The 15,105-nt window shown below is 36.5% G+C and overlaps 1 protein-coding gene across 1 annotated transcript in view; it reads left to right on the top strand.

The window, feature by feature from the left end:
• FSIP2 (fibrous sheath interacting protein 2) overlaps positions 1-15,105 on the top strand; it is a 141,922-nt gene that overhangs the window by 90,405 nt on the left and 36,412 nt on the right. The window contains exons 12-14 of the mRNA XM_052652838.1: positions 198-255; positions 452-488; positions 5,527-14,461. Coding sequence (XP_052508798.1) covers positions 198-255; positions 452-488; positions 5,527-14,461 — 9,030 coding nt within the window. The remainder of the gene's footprint in view (positions 1-197; positions 256-451; positions 489-5,526; positions 14,462-15,105) is intronic.

The following is a 15,105-nucleotide window of genomic DNA, read 5'->3' as shown; positions in this document are numbered from 1 at the left end:
GATTTGAAAGGATAAGTAAAGGATTATCCAGAAGAACTGGTCAGATGTCTTGTCACTTCATGCTGCCTTTTAGCAAACATGAAAGACTAGCTCACCTTCTCCCTCCAAGTCTGTGTCTTTTTCCAGTGGACCACACAGCAGGAATGTCTAAGGCGGGTCAGAAGTAGAATTTTCAAATAGACATTTTTCTGCAACAGTTATAATTCTACTTCAGAGTATTAAGGCATATGGGCCAGTATCAAAAAAGGAAGAGAAGTAGGTGATGGGGAATGGAAATAAAGTTTATTCTTTTGAATTTCTGTGTTTTTTTTTTTTTTTAAGAAAAAAAAAAAAAACCTTTCAGATATAAAGAGAAAAAAAACTGATTCAGTGATTATAAGTTTTGGAAAAAGCTACATAAATTCTTGACCCTAAATAATAACAAAATTATCAACCTTTCTTGACTTTACAGACAACAGCATATCCTACAAAACTGCTTTCAAGAAAAAGTATGTATCATAAAACTCATTGATAAAGCAGCATATTAATTATAATTTTAAATGTTTTATAGTAGAAAAAACAATGCAATCATTTACTGATATTAATGTCCCTCTTTGCCCATTTTTTCTTCTTTAAAGTTCACTTTCAGTTAATTCTTAGATTTTGCAGCAGTCTAAAGTTCTCATCAAAAGATAAGTTTGCCCATTCAGGAAGACGTCTCATGGAGATGGGCAGGAAGTCAGGGGAGGAGCATTAAGAGACCTAGCCCTTATAAGAATAGTGTCAAACAACCATAAACCCATTTGTCATGAGAAGCCACTACACATCACTTTGCAGATTTGGCTCATGAGTTGGGATGGCTGGATTTGTCCTGAGTCAGTTTTGTGGGAAGGGACCTAGTCACCTAAAAACAAAACATATTAGGAATAGCTTTCTTTCATATGTCATACTTCAGTTCAGTTCAGTCGCTCAGTCGTGTCCGACTCTTTGAGACCCCATGAATCGCAGCACGTCAGGCCTCCCTGTCCATCACCGTCTCCCAGAGTTCACTCAGACTGACGTCCATCGAGTCCATGATGCCATCCAGCCATCTCATCCTCAGTCGTCCCCTTCTCCTCCTGCCCCCAATCCCTCCCAGCATCAGAGTCTTTTCCAATGAGTCAACTCTTCACATGAGGTGGCCAAAGTACTGGAGTTTCAGCTTCAGCATCATTCCCTGCAAGGAAATCCCAGGGCTGATCTCCTTCAGAATGGACTGGTTGGATCTCTTTGCAGTCCAAGGGACTCTCAAGAGTCTTCTCCAACACCACAGTTCAAAGCATCAATTCTTCGGTGCTCAGCCTTCTTCACAGTCCAACTCTCACATCCATACATGACCACAGGAAAAACCATAGCCTTGACTAGATGGACCTTAGTCGGCAAAGTAATGTCTCTGCTTTTGAATATACTATCTAGGTTGGTCATAACTTTTCTTCCAAGGAGTAAGCGTCTTTTAATTTCATGGCTGCAGTCACCATCTGCAGTGATTTTGGAGCCCAAAAAAATAAAGTCTGCCTAAGAATGATAATGTAGTTCTGTCATTTATTATCTCTGATAGTAAGAAAAGCAAAAAGCTATATATATATATATATATATATATATATATATATATATATAATATCTCAGTTTATATGTCATAGTAAATTACAATAAATTATTTATTGTTATTCAAAACATTTGATTTTGGATGTTATGTAATGTTTTTTATGTTGTATAATAAATGCAAAACATATGAGAAGATTCAAGGATTAGAGCAGAATAAAATGGCTTTCCCTGGGGTGCCCCCAAATATACTTTAATGTGTCAAAAGGGAGTATGCTGCATAGGTGTTAACTTATCTTTGATTGTTGGCCTAATATGGGTATAACTGTGTGCTTGTTGCTCAGTTGCTAAGCTGTGTCCGACTCTGTGACCCCATGGACTGCAGCATGCCAGATTTCCCTGTCCTTCACTCTCTCCCACAGATTGCTCAAACTCCCATCCATTGAGTCAGTGATGCCACCCAACCATCTCATCCTTTGTCGCCCCCTTCTATTCCTGCCTCAATCTTTCCCAGTATCAGGGTCTTTTCAAGGAGTTGGCTGTTCACATCAGGTTGGCCAAAGTATTGGAGCTTCATCATTGGTCTTTATAATGAATATTCAGGAATGACTTCCTTCAGGGTTGACTGGTCTGATCTCCTTGCTGTCCAAGGGACTCTCCAGCACCACAATTTGAAAGTATCAATTCTTCAGCACTCAGCCTTTTTTATGATCCAATTCTCACATCCATATATGACTACTGGAAAAACCATAGCTTTGTTTATACTGACCTTTGTCAGCAAAGTGATGTCTCTGCTTTCTGTGCTAACTTAACGCAGTATTTTGGGTGTGAACAGCCCCATTACAGAAACTCTATTTTTTTTTTATTCTCCTGCCCACATGACAGCTTTCAAGGCTTTGCTCCCAGTTACTTATGTTTACTAGTTTTTGTTTTAAGAGTCATAACAATTTTGAACAGACTATTAGTTTATTATAGGCAAGATGATTTTTATTTTTTTAATTTTAATATATTTATTTTAATTGGAGGTTAATTACTTTATAATATTGTATTGGTTTTGCCATACATCAACATGAATCCACCACAGGTATACACGTGTTCCCCATCCTGAAACCCCCTCCCTCCTCTCTCCCTATACCATCCATCTGGGTCATCTCAGTGCACCAGCCCCAAGCATCCAGTATCATGCATCGAACCTGGACTGGCAATTCATTTCATATATGATATTATACATGTTTCAATCCCATTCTCCAAAATCATCCCACCCTCTCCCTCTCCCACAGAATCCAAAAGACTGTTCTATACATCTGTGTCTCTTTTGCTGTCTCACATACAGGGTTATAGTTACCACTAAATTCCATATATATGCATTAGTATACTGTATTGGTGTTTTTCTTTCTCGCTTACTTCACTCTGTATAATAGGCTCCAATTTTGTCCACCTCGTTAGAACTGATTCAAATGTATTCTTTTTAATGGCTGAGTAATACTCCATTGTGTATATGTACCACAGCTTTCTTATCCATTCATCTGCTGATGGACATCTAGGTTGCATCCATGTCCTGGCTATTATAAACAGTGCTGCGATGAACACTGGGGTACACGTGTCCCTTTCAATTCTGGTTTCCTCGGTGTGTATGTCCAGCAGTGGAATTGCTGGGTCATACGGCAGTTCTATTTCCAGTTTCTTAAGGAATCTCCACACTGTTCTCCATAGTGGCTGTACTAGTTTGCATTCCCACCAACAGTGTTAGAGGGTTCCCTTTTCTCCATAGCCTCTCCAGCATTTATTCCTTGTAGACTTTTGCATCGTAGTCATTCTGATCCGACATAAATCACAGCAGGATCCTCTATGACCCACCTCCCAGAATATTGGAAATAAAAGCAAAAATAAATAAATGGGACCTAATTAAACTTAAAAGCTTCTGCACAACAAAGGAAACTATAATCAAGGTAAAAAGACAGCCTTCAGAATGGGAGAAAATAATAGCAAATGAAGCAACTGACAACAACTAATCTCAGAAATATACAAGCAACTCCTGCAGCTCAATTCCAGAAAAATAAATGACCCAATCAAAAAATGGGCCAAAAAACTAAATAGACATTTCTCCAAAGAAGACATATAGATGGCTAACAAACACATGAAAAGATGCTCAACATCACTCATTATCAGAGAAATGCAAATCAAAACCACAATGAGATACCATTTCATGCCAGTCAGAATGGCTATGATCCAAAAGAGGATTTTTATTAATACAAATCCAAAGTATGTTTTTAGTACATAAGCAGAAGTATATAGAAACAGATGGATTCTATGACTGAGACTCTTAGTCCAACTTTAAGTAAGTAAGTGAAAGTAGCTCAATCATGTCCGACTCTTTGCGACCCCATGGACTATACAGTCCATGGAATTCTCCAGGCCAAAATACTGGAGTGGGTAGCTTTTCCCTTCTACAGGGGATCTTCCCAACCAAGAAATCAAACCGCGGTCACCTGCATTGCAGGTGGATTCTTTACCAACTGAGCCATCTGGAAAGCCCAAACTTAAACATAGAATAGCACCATTGACCACTAAGGAAATAGTCGTTCAAATCTAGTCCCTGAGGTTTTATATAAAGCTCAAAAGGAGGAATTCTCTAAACCTATCCTTGTTCAACCCTCTTGACTCTTTGAGACGCAATTCTGGCCTGCCCTTATTTTCTATCTAAACGCGTTTGTTCCTTCACTGTATCACCTTTTCTCTGCCTTCTATGACAGTTTCCATTGATACTATCTTGTTAGATGCAAACCCATTCAGTCTCCATAAAGCATGAACTTTTTATTTTTGCTTATTAGATTCTTGGAGGAAAGTTATGACCAACCTAGATAGCATATTCAAAAGCAGAGGCATTACTTTGCCAACAAAGGTCCATCTAATCAAGGCTATGGTTTTTCCAGTGGTCATGTATGGATGTGAGAGTTGGACTGTGAAGACAGCTGAGCGCTGAAGAATTGATGCTTTTGAACTGTGGTGTTGGAGAAGACTCTTGAGAGTCCCTTGGACTGCAAGAAGATCCAACCAGTCCATTCTAAAAGAGATCAGTCCTGGGTGTTCTTTGGAAGGACTGATGCTAAAGCTGAAACTCCAGTCCTTTGGCCACCTCGTGTGAAGAGTTGACTCATCGGAAAAGACTCTGATGCTGGGAGGGATTGGAGGCAGGAGGAGAAGGGAACGACAGAGGATGAGATGGCTGGATGGCATCACCGACTCGATGGACATGAGTTTGAGTGAACTCCGGGAGTTGGTGAAGGACAGGGAGGCCTGGCATGCTGTGATTCATCGAGTCACAAAGAGTCGGACACAACTGAGTGACTGAACTGAACTGATTAGATTCTTAACAATAAACTGTAGTCCTTTCCCTATAAACAAAACACAGGCTCACCTCTGCATTAGGGAATGAAAGGAGAGCTGGTTTCTTTTGCATCTTTACTATTAGCTAGACGAATGCCTCTGAAGGCACCCAAATGTTTTGACCATATCTGTTTGAGAAATAATTTGTTAGAAATAACCTGGTTCATTTTAAAATAATCTTGCTAGGTTGTGGACACTATGTTTCTTCTTAAAATATATATATGCATGTAATATAATGTGCCTAGACAGCAATTTGGTGATTTTTCATTTTCTTTCTTTTTAACCAAAATTTCTTTTATCCTAGCCATAAATGTTAGGAAAAAATAAATAAATAAAAATATTCTGAGGGAATGAGAGCCAAATGGAAACTTATAATTTTTTTTTATACTTTAGTGTAGAATAAATCAACTTAAAATTAATTTGGAATTCTAAATATATGTATTTACCATGTTCTCTTTATAACCATGATGGTATCAAGCTATGCATTGTTTGATATAAAATATCAAATGTTACCTTCTGTTGCATCATAGAGTAGATAGTTACATGATTTTCTCTTCATTCCTGCTTGCCTCAAACCAGGTAACTTCTGAAGAACTGAATAGCATAATTCAGAATATAATGACCTGGGTTGTGGCTACAGTTACCAGTATATTATACCCAGCCATCACAAAGTATGAAGAAAGGTTGAAAAATAATACATATCCAGTGTCTGATGACTCTGTCCTCTCCTCAGATAGTTCAAGTTTTTGTAGCACATGCAGTGAAGAGTTTACCTATGGAAGCTACACTTCTGCAACAATTAAATCATTTAAGAGAGAGCCCTGTGCATTTGCAGTTGACATATCAGTAAGGAGACCAACTACACCATTAAAGCCATCTGCCCATGTGGAAAAAGCAGTTGCAGGAGAAACATGTCACATTACAGGACAATCTGTAACAAATGAACTAAAACATAATGAAACAAGCATGGCATATACATACCCTGACCTCAGAAGTTGTAAATCTGATAGTCATCTTCTAGCATCACCTGAAACAGGCACAAAAAAATCAAAGGATGCTACCACTGAAACAGATGGTTTAGAGAATCCATCGTTTTCCGATCAAAAAGCAAAAGCCATGAATGAAATGAAGAGTTTAAAGAATGTTTTTGTTAACTTTAAGTGTCACTTAAAAGGAGAAACTGAATTGATTTTGGAAAGCATTTTTCAAGAAATAATGTCTGATTTAACACATGCCATTCCCTCTATTTCTTCTGTTACTGCTGAAGTTTTTATTGACCAAAGTGAGCCTGTAAGAGGAGACTTGGTTTCCAATGCTGATATCTGCTCAGTAGCTTCAGAAATTGTGGAAAATATGCTTGAGAAGCTACAGTCTGCAGTTGAGAAAAAATGTGTCCAGATATATTCACAAGAAGATTTATCAGTCAAAATTCAACCAAGCCTAACACCCAGTGGAGAATCTCTCACTCGATCATACAGAAAACCTTCAATAGCTTCAGTGCCTTCTACTGCAGAATCCATGTGTGATGTTGCAGAGGATATGGTGCATGCCATTTTAGAAAAGCTGATGACTCTTACGGCTCGTAAGCAAAGTGAACTTCCTCATCTTGAAGAGGCAACTAAACTTTCCTATCAGCAACATATGACAGACCCAACATATATGCACCATATAAATGCCAACAAAAAGAAATGTAATCCTGAACTTGATGCAGCTAATTTAATTGTTAAAGAAAAGATACAAAATTTAATGTCAAATATTCTTTCCCAGTCCTCTTTGGTTGGCTATATAGAGGAAGCAATCAGCACTATACTAGGATATGTACAAACTGAACTTAATAATGAGAGACTTATTGCATCTGAAGAAACAGTAGTACTCCTTAAGTTGCTTGATGATATCTTTACTCAGCTACATCAGGAACCAGTAAAGGCAGGTAATCAAAAATGTAGACATTCTAGACTGATAAGTCCTTCTGACACTGAAGTAAAGTACAGACTCACTGGCACTAGATTATCTAATGGCCGTAGGTCTGGAAGACCATTTCCACCTATTAATGTTCCTGGCATGGTCCTTTATTCTGAAGATGATAATGAAGAAGTAGACAGAATTGTGGAAAATGTGCTTGATTCATCTTTCAAAGATGAAAAAGCAAAATCACAAGAACAAATTCCTGAGCATTGGTTTACAAAAGGAAACACTTGTCTAGAATACCAAAGAAATAGCAAACTACCTACAAAGCCTGCTTCTCCAAGAAGCAAAGCTACATTTCATAGTCGCAGGTTAAGGACTGAGCTACCTTTTTTTAAGGATAGAAAAATTTTGAAGGAAAAACCCTGTTTGCATAAAGACACTTTATTTTTCAGCCAAGATCAAAAGCATCAAATACAAAAGGTTTCGGAAAACACAGTTAAAAGTATTTTAACAGAAATGCTCAAGGACATATCTTCTGTTCCTCCTGGTCACTTAGAAAGTAGAACTGACAAAGCTTCAGTTCTCATTTCAGAAAAACCTCAAGAACCATCACATCAAGAATGGATGGACCAGCTGTTTTCTGTGTCAGAAATTAGTACAGTAGCTCAGGAAATAACAGACACTATACTAAACATACTTCAAAAGGCAAGCTGCATTCCCAGTACCACCAAAAGTTCCATTTCATCATCAGTTCATCCAGCTTCTCAAGAGAGTCCTGACACTCTCCACATGGCCAAAGCAGCACCAAATAAAAAGCCATTAAAAATATGGTTCGACAGTGAAAAGAAAATGAAATATTTATCTTCACTCGATGGAGATCTGGCAAAACCTACCCTGTTAAAATCTGAAGAGAGTGAACCAAAACCTGCAGATGAAATTACTGATAAGATCATTAATGCAGTTTTTAAAAAGCTGAAGTTATTTATTTGTCCAAAATTGCAAATGGGCTTCAAGCCTTCACTTGCAGAGAAATCTTCATTACAATCTCAACTTAGTACTTACACAGCTAAAGTGGTAAATATCGTTTTGCTTGCTATCCAGAATGAACTAGAACTCAGTGAGAAAAACCTAAATCTTAGGGAAAAAAATTATACCAAATCCCTCACAGGTAAAGGATGTTTTACTGACACTAAGAAATTAGAATCTCTTGTCTCAAATCTCAATGATGACATCATGGAATCACCATTATTAACTTGTATTTGTGAAATATTATCCAGTGGACATTCAGATCAAAGCAATATTTCACTCTCTTCAGATAACTCAAAGCCAACAACTTCACATGGATCTGATAATGTTGATAAAGGGAACATTTTGCCAAGCAGACAGGATAAAGCATCTTTTTACAAAATTTTAGCTACTCCATGTGCTCTCCATAGTGTCATTAATGGAAAAGATCTCAAAGATAATTCCAGATTACAAGTGTTAGATAATATTGGGGAAACACTCTATGAAATGTTATGCAAGCTCATAGGGGCCCACCCTCACTGTCAACCATCTTGTTCTAAGCTAAGCAGAGAGAAAACAAACAAGAATCAGCAAAGAGCCACTGAATTGCAGTCTAATATCCAGCTCATTTCCACAACAATTTTGGAATATATCATTGCAAAATTATGTAGTGTCAACACAGATACTAGTTCAGTAAGTTCTGGATGTAAAGCTATCTCAGAGTCTCTCGATATTGACAACCTATCATTTACTTCAATTATTGAGGAAATGGCCAAATGCACTGACATAATCTCCAGCATAGTTTCCAGGATAGTTGAAGAGGGTGATAAAGAGATGACTAAAAGCATGGAAAAACCTTTTGCTCCCAAGTCTTCCAAAACAGGGAGCGCAAAAGAAATGCATTCAAATAAGCTAAAAGCGGTAGCTTCAGATATTCTTAATATGGTTTTTGCTAAACTGGAAGGGTTTGCCAATGGAAATTTAGAAACTCTGGATTCTACTAATGATGAAAATAAAAAAAGCAGTAAGATGAACATGGAATGTGAAAGCTTCAGTGTTTTCACAGACACACATGAAGAACTATTGCAGTCAGCTTTATACACAAATGCAAAGAAAGTATCAAGTGCTATTTTGAAAGCTATTCAAACAGAATTAAATATGAACTCATTAGATTTGAGGACAAGTGTGAAAACACCGCCACCTGAGAAAAAAATGCTAGAGAATATAGTCAGTTTTATCTTAGATGCAGTATCCTCAGATATGCTTAATGAAACTGAATCTGAAGAGAGAAACAGTGAAACTTATGGATACAAGCCAATCTATGGAAATTTTCTTCCGGGTGGAGCTGAATCAGATTCATTTCCAGAAGATGCTACAAACACAGAGAAAGAATTCATTGGTGAGAGAATACCACTAAGAGAAGAAACTCAATCAGATTCTCTTCAACAATGGGTTCTAGAAAGAACCTTAAACAAACTTGAAGTAAAGCTCAAAGAACCACAGAAATCACCAATTGTTCCCATTATAAGAAATATTTTGAATGAGATCTTTCAAAATGCTTTGGTCAGCCAATTAAATATGCTTTTTCTCTCCCACTCCCTTTTAAGTGACATCCCTCACAATGTTGACGAGCCAATTGCTCAAACACCTGTTCCATTTATAGATAAAATGGTGGTGTCTGAAGCAGATGTAACCATAGTGGCAGATGATGTTGTTACAACTGTATTTGATAAACTTTATACAGCTGCTAAGACAGAGACAATTGCAAGTGAAAATAGCTATAAAACCATCACCTTCTCAGCAAATGTTTCTTTCCATGAACACACCTATGGAAGAGGAAAACCTTCCATCACTGCACTGAACAAGAATCCATATACTCTTCAGTCCAGATTCAATATTGACAGACAGGTTAAAGGAAACATAGTTGAAGATATTGTGCAGGCAATATTAACAAGTTTAGAAACTTTTGTGACTTCCAAAGTACAGTCTCTTTTTTGTCCCCAAATCAACTTCACAGTTCCAATAGCTTCACCTGTTCAACAAGGTGAGAGTACATTAAGCAAAGCTTTGTCAGCCAAAGATTTGTATTCTGAGGGTCAGTTTTCCTCTTGCTCAGTGGATAATGTTATGTCACAGAACACCAACTCATTTTGTCAGGTCTCTTTGAAGAAATTAAATATATATGCAACAGAAGTGGCCAGAAAAATTTTAAAAGGAATAAAAAATGAATTAGATAAAGAGAAGGAAACTCATTTCTTAACTAATAACATTGTGGTTTCTGAAAGTATTACAAGTCAAATTGTTAACACAGTGTTCGATATTATATCATCCAAAGGAAAATGTGACAAGAACAGTTCTGACAAGGAGACCAGTTCAGATCAGCAAGAAGGTATTATTGAGAAGCTGTTTAAGAAGATTCAGTATCAAAAAGTACTTCAGTTTCAAATACAAGACACCATTGAAAGTGTCTTATGTGATATTTATGAAAAAACACTCAACCAGAATGATCTCTCATTTGCCACACCCACTTTGAAATGTAGCATAGCTGGCAAACATTCCAGAGCAAATTCTGACACTGAGGGTGTAAATAAAATTCTTCCAAAGTTTTCAGTTCCTAAATCAGATGTTATTTTGATATCCAATGATATAGTAGATGTTGTACTTCATAATCTCAGTTCTGTTGTCATGCTTGCCATAAATGCAAAGAATCCTACTTCTACTAGATTGCCTCTGACCTTTTGTGATACGTTTCCAAAAGCACAGTGTCAACAGTCTCTTCTTATGGAGTCAGAAAGTGAAAGAGAAACAGAGCATTTTCCATCTTCAAAAATTCTTAAACCAGCTTATGCTAATGATAGGCAGATAACTATAGTAGAGAGAGAAGACCCCAATAAATCTGTTCCTGACCCATGTGAGAAAAGTGCTAACTTCATTACTCAAAGTATTTTTAATTGGTTAGAATCATTTGCCACAGAAAGAATAGATTCGTTTATTATGCTTGCTTTCCAGCCTAAAGAAAAGTCATTTGTGAGACCAGAACTGGAAAACTGTAAGCAAGATGGCATCATCTTTCATGAACCAAGCCAGGTGGAATCAAATGTGAATATTCTGAAAATATCAAATGAAACTATTCTCAGCCAAGAGCTCACGGATTCCACTTTTGCCAGTTACAGAGAAAAACTTGGATCTACAATTCATCTATCACAAGCTAGTCTTAAGGAATATTCTGACATCATTGCCAGTGCCATTTTGAATTTTATTAAAAATGACTTAGACCTTGAAATCCAAAAGATGCATCCATATCCAAACAATGTTTCATTCCAAGAAATTACCATTGTAAGTGAAATTGTCAATGGTATCTTAAAGAGTTTACATAATAAAAGATCTGCAAAGGAAATCAGTTTTTCCTCAAAAGACAATCCTAATTTATTTTCACAATTAACCATATCAAATGAAATATCACTGGGACAAAGAGCTCAGGAAAAAAACACCAAGCTGTCCCTGTTTTCAAAGTATCCATTAGAACAAAACCAAATGGCATTGGAAAGGGAAAGCCAAAGAATTGTTTTAGAAGAAATATTTATGAGAAATGAAAAATCAAAACAGAAAGAAAGAACTGCATTATTCAGTGCAGTGGAAGAAGTTTTAAGTAAAGTGTATCAAAAAATAATAGAAGTCATAGGCCATTTGCCTTCCTTTAATGAAAAACCTCACTCTAAAACATCAGATATAATACAAAAAAACTTCTGTCAATCACATATCAACAGTGCAGCAAGTGACATAATTGAAAATGTTTTGGGGAAAATGTACTCTGTAATTGTGACATCATTATATGAAAATAACGAAGGAGAACCAGCTAACAAAAATATTTTACCAAAGAAATCACCATGCAGCAGAGAAACTAAAGCAGGAATAGGAAGTAGTGTCACTAGATTTGTGCTACCACAGGTTTATCCTTATGCAGACAGTCGAAATATCTCTCTATTGGAAAACACTTTTTTACGATATTCACCATCACAAGTGGGGAAAGATTTAATCCACATGGTTCTCAAAAAGATCACAAATTTTGCCTCATTTTATCTTGAAGAAACTGTGTCCCATGAAAGTTGTTCTGATGAGTTGCAACCTTTAAGACTACACAGTTCTAAAGTGAGCCCTAAGCCAAGTGTTAAAACAAGTTTAAAAGCAAAATCAAAAGTTACTCCTTTGCCTAAATTTAGAACAAAACCACACATAGGACCTAGTCGTGCTAAGGCCAAGAGCAGGACCAAATTAAGTCCTGGAGAGAAGACCCTGAAAGACTTCTGGTCCAAGACTGATATTGGGCTGCCACACATCCTATCAACAGGAGATGCCAAAAACTTACTGGAAATGAAACTGCCTACTTCGGAACTAAAAATGTATGCCAAGGATATAATAAGTAATATCCTGAAAACAATTGTTAAAGAATTGGAAAAGGAGACACGAGCTAGAGCAATGGTAAGCAATAGAGCTTTACTATCTGATCAAATCATAGCAGCAAATCAAATAGTTAATACAGTTTTGCAAGGATTATATGCAATCAATAACCACAGTTCAGCTAATCCTATGAAATTCTCACATCTGGATGATCCCAAACTTTCACAGGGAAATATAGGTGCAGAGTCTCTCGCCAAACCACAAGCCTGTTTTTACTTGGAAAATGTTTCTTCACAGTTAGAACAGATTTTTCCTAAAGAAGGTATATTTAAAAAAATGTTTGACAAATGGCAAGCAGAATCAAATGACATGGAAAATGAAAAATGTAAGCTCTTAATGATAGCCGAAAATGATTTGACTGAAATTTCAATAAAAGCAAAAGAATTAGAATATTCTCTTTCGCTTTTAAATCTGCCACATCTTGAGGACTGTGAAAACCGGTTTCATAGTTGTTTTAAGGGAGCTTCTACTAGAGCTGAAGACACCAAAGCACAAATTAATATATTTGGAAGGGAAATTGTTGAAATGCTGTTTGAAAAATTACAGCTGTGCTTTTTGTCCCAGATGACCACCCCATATGGTAAAGAAACTCCAGCAATTAGGAAAGAACACATTACTACTAAAAGTAAATATGGTTTTCCAACCAAGGATATCCTCAGCAATGTACCAGTATGTAACACTAAAACCAAAGACCAAAGCGCTTTGGGCTCTAGCAACCAAATTGTTCGAGAAATTGTAGAACGGGTTTTAAACATTTTAGAGTCATTTGTGGACTTACAGTTTAAACATATCTCTAAATATGAGTTTTCTGAAATAGTGAAAATGCCTGTAGAAAATCTTTTTCCTGTCCAACAAAGACTATTAAGCAAAAAGATATTGCCAAAGTTACAACCACTGAAAAAATTTTCTGATGAATCCAAGTCAAGTACTATTGTTTCCAAGGAAAATGTACAGAATACCCTTCTTCAGGTTCATTCATTCCATTCAGAATTACTTACATATGCTGTTAATATTGTCCACAACATGCTTGGTGTAATTAAGAACAAGCTAGACAAAGAAATAAGCCAAGTGGAACCATCTTCTGTCAGCATATTGAAAGAGAACACTGCAGCAAGTGATATCATTGGTACACTGATGTACCAGTGTGCTCATTTCAGTGAGTCTCTAATCAAAAACCTTCCCAAGGAAAATTTCTTCCAAGGAGTAGAAAATACTTACATTGTTAACCAGGTTGAATTAGCAACAAATACGAAAATGCCCATGTTAAAGTTAAAGGAAGTAAGTTTTGGGAATAATCTTCCACAAAGCAGTGTTCCAGGTTTGGATTTTTATTCAGAGGAAAATATGAAAAAAAGGTATAAGTCTTCATCAAATTCACCTTCATATTCCAGAGCCTCTGTAGAAGACACAGTTAGAAACTCAGAGCCAATGAAAAGGCCTGATTCAGAAAACAGACCTTCATCTTCTAGAAACAAAGTGCAAGACACTATCCCAAAGGAATCTGACTTGGGTTATTTTGATCAAGCTATGAAAGGAAATAGCTCCCTCCCTGAAGGGAGTGTCTTACAAAAACTGTTAAAGAAAGCAAATGAATCCACAGAAACAGCATTAAAGCAAGTAATGTCATTTATAGAATTGAGAAAAGGTGAAAATCCAAGAGTGTTTCATTACGAGTTCTCCAAACCAGTTGTTGAGCCTAACCAAATTCAGACAAGTGTTTCTCCACTCAAAATTTGTTTAGCCGCAGAAAATATTGTCAGTACTGTGCTGTCAAGCTATGGATTTCCAAATCAACCACACATTAACGAAAGCATGGAAACAATGAAACCATTTTTCATATCAAAGCAAGACCCTTTGTCTAAAACATCTGGAGAACAAAAGAATGAGGAGAAAAGTCTGCTTAGAATGTGGGATAAAAGAATCAGCTATATACTTGAAGAAGAAAACAAAGCTGAGGTCAGAAGGGAAGATTTTTCTTTATTACAAAAATGGGAAAATAAGAGTTACCTGAAAATAAAGACTCTGAAGAAAGTTGAAGTCATTGCTTTCGCTGACCATGAACTAGGTCCAAATGAAATTCATCTGGTATCCAGGCATGTCACCACATCTGTGGTCACATATTTCAAGAACTTTGAAACTAGAGGTAAGTAAGAGTGGGCTTAATTTAGAAAGAAATTAATCAGATATATGTAAAAGAGCTCCAGTTCAAGAAGCTTCATTTACTGTTTTCCTGAAAACAACCTTAGAGGGAGGGTGTTTAATCACTTCTTAATATAACAGGATACTAAAAAAAAAAAATGTTAAACATTCATATGGTTTGAATCTGAAAAGGTGTATTGCTCACTTTTCCATATCTGCAGATGAGAGAAAATGTGACTTTTGAAAAGCAGGAGATTTTGGTTTGAACATGAGGTCTGAGTTCTAAACATTTTTAAAGTTGTCATGCATGACTTCTTTATAATTATACCAAATGTACAGATAACTGATTGAAAGCTGTGTTTCAACTTTAAGGTGGACAGTTGAAGTCATTGCTATGATTAGTCAGTTTATAAAATCAGTGGTATTAAACATCTTGTTTTGTTTGTATTCCACTATTATTATATTCCTTTTAGGTATAATAATTTAAACATATCCTTGAAAGCATTTTTTTAAAAGAGGGTGAAGATATATTTATCTATCTATCTATCTATCTATCTATCTATATATATATATATATATTTAGCTTCTCAGGTGGCTCAGTGGTAAAGAATCTGCCTGCCAATGCAGGAGACGTAGGATACATGGGTT

Source organism: Budorcas taxicolor, chromosome 2 (assembly GCF_023091745.1).
Source record: "Budorcas taxicolor isolate Tak-1 chromosome 2, Takin1.1, whole genome shotgun sequence".
Classification (NCBI taxonomy): domain Eukaryota; kingdom Metazoa; phylum Chordata; class Mammalia; order Artiodactyla; family Bovidae; genus Budorcas; species Budorcas taxicolor.
The sequence above is the reverse complement of the archived record's forward strand: the minus strand, read 5'-3'. Positions and strand labels throughout refer to the sequence as shown.